The sequence below is a fragment of the Chaetomium tenue genome (assembly GCF_020726465.1).
Source record: "Chaetomium tenue strain MPI-SDFR-AT-0079 chromosome Unknown F5144scaffold_5, whole genome shotgun sequence".
Lineage (NCBI taxonomy): Eukaryota > Fungi > Ascomycota > Sordariomycetes > Sordariales > Chaetomiaceae > Chaetomium > Chaetomium tenue.
Genome location: NW_027117333.1, coordinates 2,964,572 through 2,982,564, shown reverse-complemented (window position 1 = coordinate 2,982,564; position 17,993 = coordinate 2,964,572). Strand labels below are relative to the sequence as shown.

The following is a 17,993-nucleotide window of genomic DNA, read 5'->3' as shown; positions in this document are numbered from 1 at the left end:
TAACATACTATCCTTTGTCGACCATTGGCTCAGTCACGTTACTTAGGTAGGTAGGTAACCCTAAGTTGACTTTGAGTCCTAGTTTTGGCACTTGTTGCTATTGCCGGCAATACCATCCGGCTTTCTCACACGGCACCCTGCACTAGGTGGCATCCTGCACTGGGTGGGTTCCCGTGTCCTTTGCACATAAAAGTTGTCTGTCAGGTGCTCAGAAGGGCCCAGAACTGGTAGCGACGAGAACAAGAAACCGCACCCCCTGAACGACAACGAAGACTAAAGGCTGTCGTCGATGCAGGAGGGTAAGAAGGTGAATCTGAATCTCATCGATTTCAGAGAGATCGGCGACACCAGCAAGCTCAGAGGTATGCTCTCGGACAGCTGTCACTTTGGCTCTGGGACATCGTTGTTGGACCTGGAATTGCATGATCGTTTAGCATGGCTTGACGGCTTGGCCGTGTTCCACTACCATTGCTGGCTTCCTCCTTGGCCCATTCACCTTAAGCCACCTTGACCTATCGTCTCGCCTGTTAGTATCCCGGAGCAAGTCAAGCCATCCTTGGCCAGGTCTAGCTCTATTCTAGTCGGTGGATGCAACAACGGGGGCCAATAGAGGACCCCTTCAAGAGCCACAAATCGAAAGAAGTACCCAGGTGGGGAAGTAACTGTGCGTATTCCAGTATAAATATAAGGTAGGTAAGAAGTACGTACCGATTCAGATAGCCAAACCCTCCTTGAAAACGCCTAGCATCGTTCCTATCGTCGATTTACCCAGTCGTCGAAAGCACATCTCAAACCCCGCAGCAACATTGAGATCAAGTTTGCTCTGCTCCATTCTCGAGTGCCCTCACCAATAGCATATGTCCGCTGCCATTAAACCTTGCATCTGCGGTGCTGTAGCTACATGTATGTTACAATGATTAATAAAACATCTGAGACTTAGACTATGCGTAAACACGTTTATGACTATTACTTAGATGCAGTGAAGTCATTTTGTGGAGTAGAAGCAGAGGTGTTTAGCGAAAGCCGCCACTAGCAGGGCTGCTAGATGTGAGCCTCGCCACTATTAGCACATAGGGCGGTTGAGAACTGTCGACTAGCACAATTGCCAATGGTGCTATAAGGGAGAGCCATTGATGGCCGGAGTCAATACAGATCAATCGTGTGTATGTATAGGCATAAAAAGTTGTTGAAAGTTTTGTATTGATGTCTTCGCCCTTCGAACATGGTGTAACTGTAAGGACTTACATGGTATCCATGTTCTATATGTACTGTAACGGGCTGTGCCCGAGGTGGGCCTCGGTAACCCTCGGCCAGCTCACGTACAAGCACGGTCCACCGAACCCCTGGATGAAGCTATTCCCAGTTGCCCCACAGCGCACCGAACATTCTAGCAATGCGCTCGGGCCATCGCGCTCGCGATCATAAAGCAGCCCCACGAGCTGCCAGACTCTCTCATCTTTCCTTTTCTTCTTCAAGTTTAGTGTACTCGTAGAGTCGTCACCAGTTAGTTGCAATATACTCCTGGGACCGTTACATGTACAACGCAATGGAAAATAGTAACAATAAATCCCTAGATACACCTCGATGTTTTCGCCCTAGATCCATGTACCTCTCCCCCAGTCCCACTCTCGACATTTAACTAATAACCTGCAAATCCCTCTCCTCTACCTCGAGTTGAGCGGAGAGCAACTGAGCTCGGTAGGACTGGAATGATAGCTTAGCTCGACAGGACTGGGATGATAGCCTAGCTCATACACGGGGCGATACTGGGCGGGAGGAGGAGGAGGAGGGGCCTGTGACTTCCCCGCCTCGGCCACAGCAGCATCGGGGGGCGGAGGCTCAGGGTAGGCTCTCCGCTGGAGGTCGAGGAGAATTTTCTGTTGTTTCCTCAGGTACCGGAACCACAATATGCCGCAGATGATCACCACGATCCCGAAGATGGAAACGCCCACCCCGATGCCCGCCTGGGCGGCAACCGGGAGGCTTCCCCCGTCCCCTCCCCCTCCTCCTCCTCCTTCAGCTACTCCATCCGTTCCCCCAATGCCATCGCCAGGTACCCTGCTGGATGGGGTGGGTTCGCCTTGGTCTAGGGCGGACTGAGTGGCTGTTGAAGATGTCGATGGCAGTGCGGTTGTAAGGTCGGTCGACATGGAGGGACCCGTACTGCTCGATGACGACGACGATGATGTGGTGGTTGGAGAAGGCTGGTCGGTGATATTGAAGTAGCCGGACGACATTGTGCGTCCTGTAATACGCCCCGTCGCATTTTCGGGACCTCCCTCCTTCAGCCAAAAGAAAAAGACGTTTGAGGTCTCCAGATCAAAGTCGTACAGTTGTACCGTCCAGTCAAGTACGTCCGCGGGACCGGTCTTAGCTTCTTTACGAGGAGGTTTCTTGAGTTAGATGCGGCACTGGAAAGACAATGAAGTTGAAGACTTGGGGCTGTCCAGGTACTCACGGTAGATGACTGGCCCCGGCCTGGCGGAACCACCGGAAAGCGTCTGTTGCCATAGAGTGATGGTGTACGAGGTAAGATTTGTGTGGTACTGGATGTTGTGAACGTCTCCAACATGCCATAGCTCCCTTTTTGCGGACGGTTGAAGCCACTGGCAGGACGCAATTGGGATGATGAAGGCGAATACTACCCAAGCCAGGGCGTCAATGGGAGTCATGTCAAGGGATTGAAGACCATCAGTCCATCATAAGAAGCTGGGAAGTTGAAACCAAAGAAAACAAGGAAATGCAGGGCCTGCGCCGCTTCACACGCTCCATGTCGTCTTTAATACTGCCCACCACTCCATACTTGGGTGTCCTCGCCGCAAATGGCGGCCCCCAACGTTCATCCTTCAAAACGCCGCAGGACATTGTGGTGGCTGCAAGGAGCCTGTTAGCGAAGTTCGCGTACCAAGTCTTGATTTGATATCCTAGTGCCAGAAGTCCAATCACAACCCGTCTTTTAACGCCCCGCCCTTGATCTGCAGCTTCCTCACCATCACACTTTGGGGCGTTTGGAGAGTTCCGGCCCCTCGGCTACCTCGTGTCCTATTTTGGATGAGGCTGATTTTTGAAATCGATACACCATCTTCATCCCCTTTTCCTTTTTATCTTTTCTTATAATTCCGAAGATACGATGGACTTGCGCCTATTTGCGAAACGGCGTTTTTATGCGCTCACCACTGCCTTGATTATCACCCTTTTATTCTTGGGATTCCATACTCTCGGTAATTCGGGGATTTCAGCGTCTGGGAACCACCGACAAGGCTCAGCGGGCGGCCTGATACGCGACATCTACAATGCCACGCTTGGCGTGAGTTTGAATTCCATTGTCGCAGCACTTCTATGATGATGACCCGAGATCCTAATCGCCCCCACAGTTCGAAAAAATATTCGTCGTCGGTCTACCGTCCCGGTCGGACCGTCGTGATGGCATAACACTACAAGCTGCTCTTAGCGATATGCAATTAGAGTTTGTCGATGGAGTCATGGGCAAAGACGTCCCTGACAAGGCCGTCCCAATGGCTAAAGACAAGGAGCGTCTTCGCGACGCGTCCATAGGCTCATGGCGCGCACACATGAATGCTGTCCGAGAGTAAGTAGGATTTTCCTTCTCCCAATCATGCATGTTCAACCTGTTGTTTGAAATAAGGTGAAATACTAATTCCTGCGTAGAATCGTGCAGCGGAATCTATCTTCAGCTCTCATTATGGAGGACGATGTTGACTGGGACGTGAGGATAAAAGACCAGCTCTACGACTTCGCGCTGGTGTCGCAGACACTCACACAGCCCTTGCGTGGTCGCACCGACGCATATGCTGACCCGACATATCCGAGGCCATCGGAGGATTCACCTGAGACGCCGCCTGAGCTGGCTTTCCACCACCTCCCTGCTACTGTGCCCGCAACCACCTCCCCGTACGGTGACGATTGGGACCTCCTATGGGTCGGTCACTGCGGGATGCATTTCCCCTTCAAAAACGGCAAGAGCATCCCGCGCGGCCGAGTGATCCGGCCCGACGACGAAACGGTTGCGCCGAAGAAGAACCTTTGGACCTTCAACATACCTTTCACCCTCGTCGAAAAGTACCCGGAGCACACACGCGCCTATCACCACGTACAGGAGGGCGTGTGCACGCTGGCGTACGCCCTCAGCCAACGCGGGGCCCAGAAACTGCTGTACGAGGTTGGGCTCAAGGAAGTCACCGCTGCCTACGACATCCTGCTGCGCTTCTTCTGCGAGGGGGTCAAGGGCCGTAAGGCCGGGCGCCAGTGCCTGACCACCCAGCCGACCCTCTTTGCCCACCACCGCCCCGCCGGCCCGAGGGGCGCGATGAGTGACATCGGGAATCACAAGGGATGGCAGGATAAGTCTATGACGGATATAATTCGGTGGAGTGTGCGGATGAATGCTGACGTGCTCCTGGAAGGGGGCGAGGATATGACTGATCAGTGGCCGGACAAGGCTAAATAAGTAGCCATGGGCTTGGGGGATTTTGGATAATGAACTTTTGGGTATGAGGGCGTATGGTGTTTGTATCTTCGCTTTTCTTTTGATACCGCGATCTACCATTGAGTGGAATCTTCTACCAAGCAGAACACTTTTTTCTACAACTTAACTACCTAGTGCCTGATCTTGCAATGTGACGGCTGCTCAATGATAGACGCTTGATTTGCCGTGATGGATAATATAGTGAAGTACCGGCTCTATGCCAGTAGGGAAATCAAATCACTCTCTCGTGGCAACCACCTACAAGCCACTGCTCATATCAATTACATCGCTACAAGTACCTAGGTATACCGGACGTCGGGCGTGGGCTGGAGATCCACAACCAAGACGCGGGCAACAGCATCCTTAATCGCCTCCCGCCCGTGGAGCAAGTCGCCTTCGATGAAATCTAGCCAAGCTGCTACAACCTGACCTATAGCCGACTTGCCGCTGCAGAAGGGCCCGCCCATGATGATGACTCTTCGTGTTGGGTTGATGCTGTGAATTGTTTAACGACCCCGACTCCGGAGCGGCCTACTCTAACATTCTACTTTGGAATTTGGATATGTCGATAGGGGGCGAGATCCCGGCGCCAATAATGTATCTCCATCGCGAATACTTGGGACGCGCCGGCACAGTTTGGAGACGGAGGCGGCCCCGATCCGGGAACCGAACGGGATGAGGGGGTCTCGCCCGGTGAAACACCGGAGGGAGCGGTGGGCCGAGTGTTAGCAACCGTATCCCAACCATCGGCCTGTAATTGAGATTTGCCTCCAAGGTAATGTCACGTGTCAGACACGTCACTTTAATCCAGACGCACCTGCCAGATGTGAGGCTGAGATGCCTCAGGAGTCAGCCTACTGCCACATTCTCTGCCCATTGGCCTTTGTGGGGTCTTGCTCCACTCTTCCTGGGCAGCCGGTCAAGCTAACGTCCCCTAACGAATAACGACACGGTTATTCAGCGAGCCAAGCTTGCGCATGGCTGCTGGGGTCTCGACCACGCTGAACGACGTCAACCCGAACAGCCCCGTCCCAGCCGCCGCTTCCACACGACCTGCGACTCGCAACTCGCGAACTCGATCGAAACCATCTTCCCTTGTATCGGCAACCTGCGACCCGATTCTCGGGATACGCAAGCGGATAGCCACAGGTGTCGCTTTTCAAGTCAATTTTGATGCCTGTGTGTTAATAATCACTTTGTCGTTGCCGCGACGTTTTAGTACTTGGGTAGGGGGACCTGGGCATTTCAATCTCGGTTCACTCAAGAACAACCCACAGCCCACATCCGACACAACCTACCCGCCGCAACAACAGACGATACTCGGACCCCACCTCCGAGTTCCGATCATTCCACCTTTCCTAGATCATGACGTTTGTCCGCCGCCAATAGTTCACCATGACGGCGATTTCTCTCGACGTGCCGCGGCCTACCCAGCATGGCCGAGGGCAGAACTCAGCTCAATTCTCACGAACCGCCGCGCTTGCCGTTTCTGCCGCTTCCTCTCCTGCCCGCCACCCCGGGTCTTTCTCTCGACAGACTACTCATGCCATGTCGCACCTACAAGCTCAGTATGCCGAAGCCTCCGCTTCGGCTATGGCGCCGCAGCCAAACGGCAACGCGCGCGCGGTTTCACCTGGCAATGCGCCCATGCGCCCAGGGCATCCGCTTGCCAACGGAAGACGAAACACATCGCCGATTGCCTCATCGCGACGGCCGTCGAGCGCGCCTGGAGACAATCAACCGGTCGCGTCGAGTAGCCGCGTTGATGGCGGACATGCCGAAGAGAGCAGCCGTTCCGCGGTGACAAGACCGGCCAAACCCCCTCTGCTTCGATCAAAGAGCGAGCACCACCCGCGATACGAAGAAGTAGACGACGACGTCGAGGAGGAATACCACGATCTGGGCGCGAGGCATGGTTTTGAGGATCACTACCTATCCGAGGATGTCATTGCGCACCTCGCTAATGTAAGTGGCGCGTTTGTTACAATGGTGATCGGTGTGTGGTGGGGAGGCTAGCGTTCTCTTGGTTCGCCACCACCGTATACCCAGGCCTGTGTGCGCCCTGTGTCTCGCATGATCTCACAGGATTGCCGGTGCCGATAGTAGAAATTGAAAGCTGCTTGGGAAAGCCGAAACTGACGCTTTGCAGAATTGGTACATGTATTTTACCGACAAGCGCCATGAAACGACGGGCAAACCCAAGACACCGGCGTTTGAACTCCAGGACTGGCGGATGCGAGACCGACTCAAGACGGTGTCGGCCGCCATTGCTGTGTGTTTGAATATCGGCGTGGAGCCACCGGATCAGCTGCGGACTGCACCGGGTGCCAAACTCGAGGCCTGGCAAGATCCGACTGTCCCGCCAGTGAGCAAGGCCCTCGAGAACATCGGCAAGTCGCTACAAGCGCAATACGAAACCCTGGCCCTCCGAACCCGTTACAAGCAGTACCTTGATCCGTCTATTGAAGAGACCAAGAAATTCTGCATCTCCCTACGCCGAAATGCGAAAGATGAACGGGTCTTATTCCATTACAACGGCCACGGGGTACCCAAACCCACTGCTTCCGGCGAGATCTGGGTTTTCAACAAGAATTACACGCAGTACATTCCAGTATCGTTGTATGACCTCCAGCAATGGCTTCAGGCGCCTACCATTTTCGTGTGGGACTGCTCCGAGGCAACAAACATCCTCAAGAATTATCACAAATTCGTCGACAAGCACGAGGAAGAGGATGAGGAACATGCGATCAAAGACCTGAACCACGAGAAGACCAACTACCGCCCCTATATCCATTTGGCGGCTTGCGACTCCAAGGAGAACCTTCCGACCAACCCCCTTCTTCCCGCTGATCTCTTTACTTGCTGCCTAACGACACCGATCGAGATGGCTCTCTGGTTCTTTGTTTTACAGAACCCACTTGGCACTAACCTTTCGCCCGAGAGAGCACGGAAGCTTCCCGGGAGACTCCAAGAACGGCGGACACCATTGGGGGAGTTGAACTGGATCTTCACCGCGATCACGGATACTATCGCCTGGACAACCCTCCCTCGCCCTCTGTTTCGCAAGTTCTTCCGCCAGGATCTGATGGGTGAGCACCTCGCCGTTTCAACATACTTGTTTCGGATTTTGCTAATCCAGCTTCCACAGTGGCGGCCTTGTTCCGTAACTTTCTTCTGGCGCAGCGAATCATGCCTGTCTACGGATGCAACCCTCAATCTTATCCTGAGCTTCCCGATACGCGGCGACACCCCCTCTGGGAGAGCTGGGACCTTGCTGTTGACATGGCTCTAGCGCAACTGCCCATGTTGGAAAGACGAGAGACCGATGGCGTCCCGTACGAATACGTCAACTCCACCTTCTTTACAGAGCAACTCACGGCTTTCGAGATCTACCTGACGAGGGGTGATGCGGTCTCGCAGAAGCCTCCGGAGCAGCTGCCCGTAGTACTCCAAGTTCTCCTTAGCCAACAACACCGGCTCCGAGCCCTGATCCTTTTGGGGAGATTCCTTGACCTCGGACCCTGGGCCGTGCAGCTGGCACTGAGTATCGGCATCTTCCCGTATGTGCTCAAGTTGCTACAGTCGGCTGCCCAAGAACTCAAGCCTGTTATGGTCTTCATTTGGACTCGTGTTTTGGCTGTGGACATTTCGTGCCAACAAGACCTGATCAAGGACAATGGCTACACTTACTTTGCAGCTATAATGAAGCCGCAAGAGACATTCCCTGTCGTCGGTGTCGTGGTTCTGGACGAGCACAAGGCCATGTGCGCATTCATTTTGGCCATGCTTTGCAAGGGCTTCAAGCCCGGCCAGATCGTTTGCAACTCGACTGACATTATGACCTACTGCCTACATCATATCGAGCACCCCGAGAATCCTCTACTACGCCAATGGTCGTGCCTCTGCATTAGCCAGTTGTGGAGGGATCTTCCGGATGCGAAATGGAGGGGCATTCGGGAAAATGCTCACCTGAAACTGTCGTACCTAATCAAGGACCACTGTCCCGAGGTCCGCGCTGCCATGGCGCACGCCATGACCACCTTCCTCGGCATCCCCGATATCACCGATGAAGTGGCAAGGATCGAGGAGGGTATCGCCTGGGCCATGCTGGAGCTGGCGACCGACGGTAGTCCTATCGTCCGGAAGGAGCTGCTCGTCTTCTTCTCCCACTTTGTTCTTCGCTACGAGAGCAAATTCTTGGTCGCCGCCTACGAACAGCTTCTCGAGGAGAAGGAGTACCAGCTGTTCGCTCCGCCAGAAGATGGCCTCGATCATAAGATGGGCCTGCACTTTGCGCGACGCGAGAACCGTGAGAGAGACGGGACCATCACACCTACTGCATTTGGTGTGGCCCACGATTCGGTTTTTGCAGCGTGCTGGAAGCACATCAACATCTTGAGCGTTGATCCTCACCCCGAGGTCCAGAGAGATGCCACTAATATTCTGGATTACGTTCACCACGCGCTGCTGCACTCTCCTGTGGGTGCCCAAGCACAAACTCTCATGGACGAGATCCTCCGGCGCGCTAGAAAAGTGTCGAGAGGTGACATGAGCCAGAGAATCAGTGTAGCCGGCACCCGCACTGCGGCAGCTCAACCGATGCCATCTCCCGGTCTTCTTAAGCGGACAGCGAGCTACTTGTTTGGGCCGCTCATGGGGACGCTCGATGCCGCCGCTAATGCTCCGACTCCTCCAGCAACACCTGCCTTGCAGAGGACGTTCTCCCAACGAAGTCGTAAGGGGCCAAGTCACGAAAACGCCCCCCCTGAGCAGCACGACCAGGTCGCGCCCCCTTCAAACTACCATATTGCTAATGAACCGCTCTGTGCCGGTTACACTGAGCGCAAGCTCAGAGAGACCCCTACTCTCCCCTTGGCCAGCACATTCTTGGACTGGTCAACTGAATATTTCCGCGAGCCTCAGATGAAGGCGCCCGAAGCCGAGGAGCCCGGCAGCAACGAGTATAACGAGCGGTTATGGCGTAGAGCACGAAACGAGGCCGTTCTTAGAGAGACGCAGCCACAAAAGACTCACGCCAGGACGCATAAGTGGAACGGCCAAGCGGGTGTCATCCTCACCAATTCACAGCCGTCCAAGATGACTTTCCACCAGTTTGAGAACCACATCGCCGTCGCGGACGACGGCAACACGGTCACGATCTGGGACTGGAAGACTAATTCCCGCAAGAGCCGCTTCTCCAACGGAAATCCCGAAGGGTCCAAGATCTCGGACATGCGGTTCATCAATGAGGATGACCAGGCCCTCCTTATGACTGGTTCTTCGGATGGCGTGATTCGCATTTACCACAACTATGACAGCGACGCAGACGTCGAACTTGCGTCCTCGTGGCGCGCGCTTACGCACATGGTCCCTTCCAACGTCAACTCCGGGATGGTCTTCGATTGGCAGCAGGTCAACGGTCAAGTGCTGGTGGCCGGCGATGAGCGGGTCATCCGGATTTGGAACGCGGGCCATGAGATGTGCACGCACGAGATCCCCGCGCGGTCCGGCTCATGCGTAACGGCGTTGGCATCCGACCAGATGACGGGCAACATTTTTGTCGCCGGCTTTGGCGACGGCGCCATCCGCGTCTTTGACGCGCGCATGAAGCCGCAGGAGACCATGGTCCGCAAGTGGAAGGACGAGAGCAGGCAGTGGGTGCGCTCCGTGCACATGCAGCGCGGCGGCCAGCGCGAGCTGTTGTCTGCTAGTCGCAACGGCAAGGTTCACCTCTGGGATATCCGTATGGAGCAGCCGCTCAATACGTTCCAGACAACCAAGGATGTGTTGCGAACTGCGAGCACCCACGAGCATTTGCCCGTGTTTGCTGTGTAAGTGTTGCTTTTACCCCTAGGGCGTTTTTCTCTGTGAGCTAGAAACTAACTGGTTGTTGAACAGTGGCACCTCGGCGCACCTGGTCAAGATCTTTGACTTTGACGGACACGAAATCACCCGTGTTGAGCCTTACTCTGGCTTCCTGGGCCACAAGGCCGCTCCCCTCACCTCCACCGCGTTCCACCCACACCGTATGCTCCTGGGCTGTGCCGCCCGTGGCGACAACCATGTCAGTCTCTACGCGTGTAGCAACGAGCGGGTTGGCCCGTTCTGAGGAAGGTTTCCTTGCTTGCTTTTGTTTCTTTTTCTTTTATCAATTGCATTGCATGTCTCTTTCCCAAGGCTGGCATGGTGGGAGACACTTATTGGTCATATCAGCTTTCCAGTCCCATGGCTCTTTCTCTGGCGTTTCCAAGGCATACAGGCGGAGGGATACCAAGTGGCGTTTCGGGTATAGCGAGAAGGAGCACAGCCGGAAAGGGGCATCGGGGGATTTCTCAGCGGAATTGCTTGCGCTGTGGTTATTGGCAACACTAATTAATACCTTTCACGGTTTCTGACTGGTGCCAAATCGGGGGCCTCTGGGTTCGATCGTCGTGGCCTGGATGTTAGACGTCGAGTTGCTTTCCTGCTTCGGCCACTTGGTAGGGTTTGTGATTGCTTGATTGTATTATGTGTATCGTCTTCGAGTGTGCTTATTGTAGATGACCTAACTAAAGCCTTGACACGGACCCTTGATATGAATTGAGTTTCAATCCCCATGGTCTCCAGCATTAATTAACTCGTTTTAAAGGAGCTGCGTGGTCACAAAGTCCAAATAGGACGGAAATTGTGGCGGACGAGAAATGGGAGATGGGTCTTAACTCCCGAAGTCATGTCCAACAAGACCGTCTTTCCCCTATGGGTTCTTCGTCACCACGAAGGGGCATAGCTCGGCTGGCTGCCTTCATCCGAGGGCCGCCTTCAACTCGGCGGCCCGGAGCCTTTCCTCCTGGACTGGATTCTTACTGGCCAGTCATATGTCCTTGGACTTGCAACGAGTCACTCATACCGAATGAGTCACCCGCCGACTGATCGTCTATTAATCCCAGTCATCATCGTCATCGTTGGTTTTCATCCCATCTCGGCTACTCTTGATACCCCTGCTGCCACCCGCAGCCCTCTCCTCCTCGGCATCCTCCGCCGCCCTCCTGCGTTTCAGCACACGGATATCGTCGTCTTTCAACGCGCCCACCTCGACTAATATCTTATCCAAGTCGAGCATGCTCATCCGGACCCCACCCACCGTTGCCAGCGTGACCACTTGCTTGACGATGTCCCCCTTGCTATAGACTAGAATTGTAGGGCAGTTGCGTTCCGGGTAGCCCTCGATGGCCTTATCGGCGCGAATCTCGCAGAACTTGATGTCGCCGTATTCGCGCGCCGCCTGGCGCCAGAGCTCCGACAGCACGCGCGACTCGACATTGCTGCCCTGTGGCGAGGCGAGGTTGACGAGCACGGGCCCGGCCTGCGAGGCGGCCGTCACCTCGCGCTCGTAGTCGGGCTTGGAGAGCGGGTAGACGGAGCCGTGCACCGACGTCTTTTGCAGGGCGGCGAGCTCCTGCATGCGCTTCTGCCGGTAGGTCTCGAGGAAGGCTTCGTCTTCTTCGTCTTCGAGGTCCGAGAGGTCGGACAGGTCCTTGCCTTCGAGCCGGTTCTCGTGCGCGATTCGCCGCGCTTCCAGGATGGCTTCTTCGATGAGCGGGGTCGGGGAGGGCGGCTTCTCGGGGATGACGCCGTGCTTGCGGAGGATGTCGTTCCTGTGAGTCACGCTGTTAATATGGCACTGGGGATAATCGTGTGGCCAGGCTGGTCTGACCATTCTGTGTCGGCATTGGGGTCGTCTATGGGAACTGCGATTCGCTGCTCTGTTGGTGCTGCCATTTTGGAGGCCTTCTCGGGGTTGTGCCGTGGTGGTTGTAGTTCGTAATACACTGGTTACTCTCCGAAACAGCCAACGGCTGGTCAATAACGGCAGACAAGCTCGGTGTTATGAGATATTGCTGCCTAATGGTTGTCGTCGATGCATTCGCGTCCCTCGAAGTGAAGACGTACCCCAATTGCCCCCACCTTGAATGCTTCAACCCCACCATGCTTGAGTTCCGCAACTGCCCAAAAGGCAGCCCCACTTTGCCTTGCATCAACAGGGGCTAATCCATCTCTTATTGGTCACGCGAGCAAGCCCTAACAGACTTGCTCCGAGGCTAGCCAAATTTGCCTTTTGCTCCTCACAGACCCAAATTTGGCCTCGAAGTTTCGTTCCTGCTGGGTCGCCTGAAAATCCCCTTTGCAACCATCAACGAGCCAGAGTCTGCCGCCAACCCCATCCAGATTTCATCAATCAAGCTACTGCTCGTCCTTTCGACATTTCGGAAGTAATCAGTCAAGATGGTAAGAAGCCGAAACTCTGCCCGATTTTTTTCGCCATCCTGCCCGTTCGACGTCCCTCTCGCGAGTCACGAGCCCTAGGTCAACACCACATCACGCCGCCGGGAGGATCTCAATTTTGGAGCCGAACATCGGAGTTTGGCCGCGGCCCAAAATTGCGGCGTGATACGGAGGCACTTGCGGAGAGCACGGACTTTGGACGGGCAGGAGGAGGAAATCGTCATGAAGAGGGCGTTATGCTGACGTATGATTTCTCGGAAAGGTTCTCGCCGTTGATCTCCTCAACCCCAGCCCGGCTGCTGAGGCCCGCAAGCACAAGCTCAAGGTACGCCGAGATTTCGACAAGCCCGCCCCTAGGTCGATAATGCTGACAATATGCAGACCCTTGTGCCCGGTCCCCGCTCATTCTTCATGGACGTCAAGTGCCCCGGGTGCTTCACCATCACCACCGTCTTCTCCCACGCCCAGACCGTCGTCATCTGCCAAGGCTGCACGACCGTCCTCTGCCAGCCGACCGGTGGCAAGGCTAGACTTACTGAGGGCTGCTCGTTCCGGAGGAAGTAAGCGGTTCGCTCGCGACTGTTTCCTTTCCTTGGGCATCATGGCATGGTAATGGGGTCATCTCGGTATCTGCAAGGCTGGGTTCGAGTTGGGCGTCTAGACACATTACTCTCGATCGTCAAATCAATCTCATTTGCGGATAGAAGATGGATTCGCCAAAAATCACCCCGCACAACAAATCTGGGAGGGCGTTTGGGGTCCGGATATCTAGCATCATCGACTTCTCCGACTTTCTCTCGATCTTCGTTTTTCCGATCGTTCGTCTTGTCTTTTGCTGTACAGGCAGGTGATACTGCATGGGAGGATCGCTGGCAGAGGCATTCTCACAAGCGTCTAGACTTCCTTGCCACGGGCGGGTGGTAGGGGCTGCTAAACGCGAGGACGTGGAGCGCTGAGGACCGCCGAGGGCCTCGGTGCGGTGACAGAAAAAAGGGGGCATCATTGTTGCTTTACGACGACAAATTGACGAGATTCCATGACCACGCCAATGTTGTTGGATCGATGTGAGTGACTAGGTTGCGGCACAGCTGAATCGTGTCTCCATGTTTCCGAGCGGCTCGGTGGTGCCATCCAGGGCAAGCCAACAAACTTGCGACATCTGCCGTAGCAATCGAATTGGGGGTGATGTTGCGACAACTTAAACGCGAGCTTGTTCCAAGTAATATGGGGAGTGCCGGTTGGGTGTATTTTTGGATTTGTTTCACATGGGCGAGGCCAACCCCAGGCTATAACCCCGGATGACACTTGTGGATATCTCGACCCGAGCCTCCCAACCAATTCCCAGCGTGCTGCGCCAAACAAAGTGTTTCATACAACGTCGGCCGCGTCTTAGGCCGCTGATGATGTGTTCTGAATGAACTGACACAGTAACTATGCCGCAGGACCGAGGACCTCAGCCACGCTAATGAAAGGGGAAATCGTTTCATAAAAAAAAGCGCTGCCAACTGAGAGCAGAGCAAGCGAATTACAGAAAGATTATCCTGGAGGGAAAAGTAAGGGATTAGCACAGAACTGGCATTGCTGTCGGGTGAGACCACCAAGTCGGGCCCGGAGTTCCATGAGAGGCTCTGGGCACACTCCCGGCAGTTGACCCTGACCTTCAGCACGCCGAGGCTGGCTGCACGTCCCAGCCCCGATTTCCAGCCCCGAGGAATCAACCAATCCCGTGCAAGCTGATCCAATTAACGCGTCAAAACACGGTTGTCGCGCCTTGATTTCGCAGGGGACCCACACCGGATTTCCGAATCGGTCAGCTCCATTTTGGGCTATTTGGTTTCGGCTGCATCCCCCCAGTCTTCTCTTTGTTCTTTCCCCTCGATCCACGATCAACACTAACTACCCCCGTTCGTTCAACCCCTCGTTTCCCTTGACAACAATTACTGGGTCCTCGACGACATAACATACCAAACCCACTTGAATTGACCGATTGCATCGCAACAAAAAATGGCGGGTCCTCGCACGAAGCGGCAATTCGCCGGCGCAGCTACCGATCCTGCGCAACGCTCCATCACCTCATTCTTCAACAAGACTACAAACACCACCACGTCGGCCAATGCCGCTTCGAGAACGACGAGCCAACCGCCTCTCAATGGCCCTCATATCCCAGGACAAGTTCAAACCGACCTCTTGAATGTCGGCATGCGAGTCCGTAAGGCCATCCCCGAAGGCTACAAGACCGGCAGCGCCTACAGCGGCTTCACGCTCTGGGCCGAAGACAACGCCGCCAGCAACCCCACCCCCGCCGACGACACCTACGCGACCGAAGCCAACTCCACCACAGCACCCATTTCTCACCTGCGCGAACTGGAGCCCTTCTGCGGTATCAACCGGGTCGGCGGCTTGGCCTTCCAACCCTCCCACAACACCAACAGCAGCAGCTCAGTCATGAACGACATGGACGACATGGACGCCATGCCCGGCCTAACCAGCAGCCAAGACACCATCTCCAGCACCCCCTCCTCCTTCCCATCCTCCTTCCCAACCATCACCACCGCCTTCACCCCCATCACCACCCCCACCCCAACCCGCAAACGCATCTTCACCTCCGACGAAGATGACACCGACGCCGCCACCACCACCCCAAACAACAACAGCACCACCACCACCCTCCCCTACCGCGGCCCCGTGCGCCTGAGCAGCGACAGCCCCGAGGCGTGGCTGCTGGAGCTGGAGGAGGAGATCTCGCCGCGCAGCGCGGCGCCGCCGGCCGGGCTGTGGGAGAGCGCGCGCGTGCTGGCCGTGCCGCGGCGGGCGCGGGCGCTGAGGTCCGGGGGGAGTGGTAAGGGCTCTGTTGGTGGTGGTGGTGGGCAGGAGGAGAATGTCATGGTGGTGGTGCGGCGCGAGGATGGGAATGATTTTGAGGAGGCGAGCTTTTTGGATTATGGCTTGACGGCGGCGGATGGGAGGATGGATGTTGAGTGATGGGAGAGGAGGGGAGGTATGTGGCTGGGCTGGGATGGTCGGTCGATGGGGGTGATGGTGTGGTGGGTAATGGCATTGCGAGGTTCATGGCGTTTTCCTTTTCGCTTTTTACATCTCTCTGCTGAGCCTCGAGCAGGCAGAGACGGGTCTGCACTATACCAGGGTTATAGGAGGCGGGTTCTGGCTTATTACTTATACTTGCATGTTTTTCTGAGGACGACGGCGTTTGTCACGAGGAGCACGGTGGACACACCGAGAGGGTTGCATTCTGCTTATTGTCCGAGCATACCTACGACGCGTAGCGCGAGCAAATGAAATGAAATGAACATTAAATAACAGTTACCTCGTGAAGTGGTGCTGTGGCTTTAAGCCACAGTATCAAAGTGAAAACCTGAGTAGATGGCGTGGCTGCGCCAGACTTACAGCGCGGGAAAAGGATCCCGAAACTCGAGCAGGTCCCTCTGCCCGTAGAACTCACCGGCCACGGTCAGGACCATGTTCAGGGTCGCCCGCATGTTGACCCGGGCTTCGGCCTCGTCCAGGGTGGCTGTTTCCTCGTCGCTGCTGCTATTCCGTCGGTCCGCAGGGGTGTCGGCATCGGCTGTGGCTGGAACCTCTTCCTGAGCGCCCGAATTCTCCTCGAGCCGCGCCAGCAGTCGGGCCTTGGCAGCCGCAATGTCAGCGGCGATGTCCTTGTTACCGGCGGTCGAGGGTGACTCGTCGTCAGTGACCTCGCCCTCGTCAATGTCCATATCCATCTCCCCATCTTCGCCATTACCAGCGTCAGCGGTGGCGGCGGCGGGCCGCTGAGACTTCGCCGACGTAGCAATCACCTGTTCCTCCCCATCCTCGTCCAATACCATCTCCTCGACAAACTCCTCTTCATCATCCCCATCGACATTCCCCTCCAAATCACCCCCCACCTGCTCTCTCAACGCATCCATATGCGCGATACTCACCATCATCAGCACCGCCCTCTTGCCCAGCTCCCGCACCCAGCCCACCTCAACATAGTCCATCTCGCCCTGGTCCGGCAGGCGCGCGAGCAGGGCCCAGATCCAGCGGCTGGTGCGCGGGCGGAGCTCGTAGCCGCGGCGGATGAACTTGCCGCCGAGGATGACGCGCAGCAGCTTCAGCACGCTCTGGCGCTTCAGCGCCGCGATCTGCGCGGGCAGCGGGTCGGTGTGCCGGATGCGCTTGGTCCACACGCGGAAGGTCCACGAATTGGCGCCGAACGAGCCGACCTCGGTGCCGTGGTCCCGCGGCAGGGCGGCAATGGCCGATGCGGATGGGGTTCGGTGGAGGAGGGCGCGGAGGCGCAGGAAGCGCGCGGTGAGCGAAACGAAATAGGCTTTGCGGAGGGCGGCGTTCTGCGCTGCGACGCGGTCGGCTTCGGCGACGGGAAGGATTTCCCCTTCTTCGGCTCCGTCGGGGGAGGTCGTGGACGGGTCTGGGTCGGGCGCTGCGGTATACGCGCCGTCGTGGTAGTAGCCTCGCGAGTCGCCGACGCCGTCGGCGTAGATGCTGCGGTCGATGGCGTCGGAGCCTTGTAAATGGGTAGGGAGCTCAGGCCCAGCTTTGGGGGCCACTAAAACGTTTGGAACGCCACTTGCTTCTTTCCTGTGAGATACTTACCATTAGTTTTCCCAAGTTCTTTTGTTCGTTTGCGATGTTCACGATTCACGTCCGGCTGGGGGTGGGGATTGTGATTTGATTTAGCAGGTGCTGGATGATGATGGTGTAATCACAGGAGAATAAAAGGCTTACCGGACGGCTCTTAGGTAGGCGAGCGCCTCGGCATTCTGTTCGAATTCAAGATCATCATCTGAAAACTGGGCGGATCCATCGTCATCGAGACCGGGGAAGGCAGTTCGTTGGCCGTAGGTGGGATCGGGTTTGCCCTCCACCTGCTTCGGTTTGGAGGGTTGCTGTTCTCGGCGTCGCTTGTTTGATGATGACTCGTTATCATCACCGGCCATCACGGCATTGTGATTGCGCTTCGGCCCCATCGTTGAATTTTGAACGTTGCATCAACGGGGTCGCGCTTTTCGTGCATTGAGGTTCAAGGATTCGTCTGGGTTTGGGAACCTTTGGTATCCATTGGTCACATTATTGCTTACAACGATTCACAAGGGATCATGGTTGATTCATACCCCCGATAGGTCTCTAGCTTACCGATAAGCGAGATAAACGACGGCTGCCCCTCCATGCCCCGCCAAAAAGATGGGTGCCCCTCAACTCCGAAGTGTGTCAGGCCGGGATC

General features: G+C 55.8%; 7 protein-coding genes across 7 annotated transcripts; 4 read left to right on the top strand and 3 right to left on the bottom strand.

Moving 5' to 3' along the window:
- Positions 1-1,268: 1,268 nt before the first annotated feature.
- Positions 1,269-2,957, bottom strand: F5144DRAFT_578676 (uncharacterized protein). The gene is made up of 2 exons (XM_066789271.1): positions 2,459-2,957; positions 1,269-2,377 (listed from the first exon to the last, which is right to left on the bottom strand). The coding sequence occupies exons 1-2, from the start codon at positions 2,670-2,672 to the stop codon at positions 1,665-1,667; spliced, it is 927 nt and encodes a 308-aa protein (XP_066641719.1). The 5' UTR covers positions 2,673-2,957; the 3' UTR covers positions 1,269-1,664.
- A 498-nt stretch (positions 2,958-3,455) lies between these two features.
- On the top strand, positions 3,456-4,468 carry F5144DRAFT_493136 (uncharacterized protein; the record flags this gene model as incomplete). The annotated part of the gene is made up of 2 exons (XM_066785956.1): positions 3,456-3,589; positions 3,670-4,468. The coding sequence occupies 2 exons, from the start codon at positions 3,456-3,458 to the stop codon at positions 4,466-4,468; spliced, it is 933 nt and encodes a 310-aa protein (XP_066641718.1).
- A 1,188-nt stretch (positions 4,469-5,656) lies between these two features.
- F5144DRAFT_304752 (raptor N-terminal caspase like domain-containing protein) lies at positions 5,657-10,727 on the top strand. Its single transcript, XM_066783915.1, has 4 exons — positions 5,657-6,451; positions 6,636-7,575; positions 7,635-10,317; positions 10,385-10,727. The coding sequence occupies exons 1-4, from the start codon at positions 5,882-5,884 to the stop codon at positions 10,593-10,595; spliced, it is 4,404 nt and encodes a 1,467-aa protein (XP_066641717.1). The 5' UTR covers positions 5,657-5,881; the 3' UTR covers positions 10,596-10,727.
- Positions 10,728-10,973: 246 nt separating this feature from the next.
- Positions 10,974-12,423, bottom strand: F5144DRAFT_578668 (thioredoxin-like protein). The gene is made up of 2 exons (XM_066789270.1): positions 12,180-12,423; positions 10,974-12,120 (listed from the first exon to the last, which is right to left on the bottom strand). Exons 1-2 carry the CDS (start codon positions 12,242-12,244, stop codon positions 11,403-11,405), a joined length of 783 nt encoding a protein of 260 aa, XP_066641716.1. The 5' UTR covers positions 12,245-12,423; the 3' UTR covers positions 10,974-11,402.
- Positions 12,424-12,551: 128 nt separating this feature from the next.
- On the top strand, positions 12,552-13,659 carry F5144DRAFT_304767 (40S ribosomal protein eS27). The gene is made up of 4 exons (XM_066783916.1): positions 12,552-12,751; positions 13,011-13,073; positions 13,130-13,352; positions 13,410-13,659. The coding sequence occupies exons 1-3, from the start codon at positions 12,749-12,751 to the stop codon at positions 13,310-13,312; spliced, it is 249 nt and encodes an 82-aa protein (XP_066641715.1). The 5' UTR covers positions 12,552-12,748; the 3' UTR covers positions 13,313-13,352; positions 13,410-13,659.
- Positions 13,660-14,542: 883 nt separating this feature from the next.
- On the top strand, positions 14,543-16,069 carry F5144DRAFT_631482 (ribonucleotide reductase inhibitor-domain-containing protein). Its single transcript, XM_066792459.1, has one exon. It carries the CDS (start codon positions 14,753-14,755, stop codon positions 15,728-15,730), a length of 978 nt encoding a protein of 325 aa, XP_066641714.1. The 5' UTR covers positions 14,543-14,752; the 3' UTR covers positions 15,731-16,069.
- Positions 16,070-17,824, bottom strand: F5144DRAFT_578660 (uncharacterized protein). Its single transcript, XM_066789269.1, has 2 exons — positions 17,498-17,824; positions 16,070-17,350 (listed from the first exon to the last, which is right to left on the bottom strand). The coding sequence occupies exons 1-2, from the start codon at positions 17,737-17,739 to the stop codon at positions 16,150-16,152; spliced, it is 1,443 nt and encodes a 480-aa protein (XP_066641713.1). The 5' UTR covers positions 17,740-17,824; the 3' UTR covers positions 16,070-16,149.
- Positions 17,825-17,993: the final 169 nt, after the last annotated feature.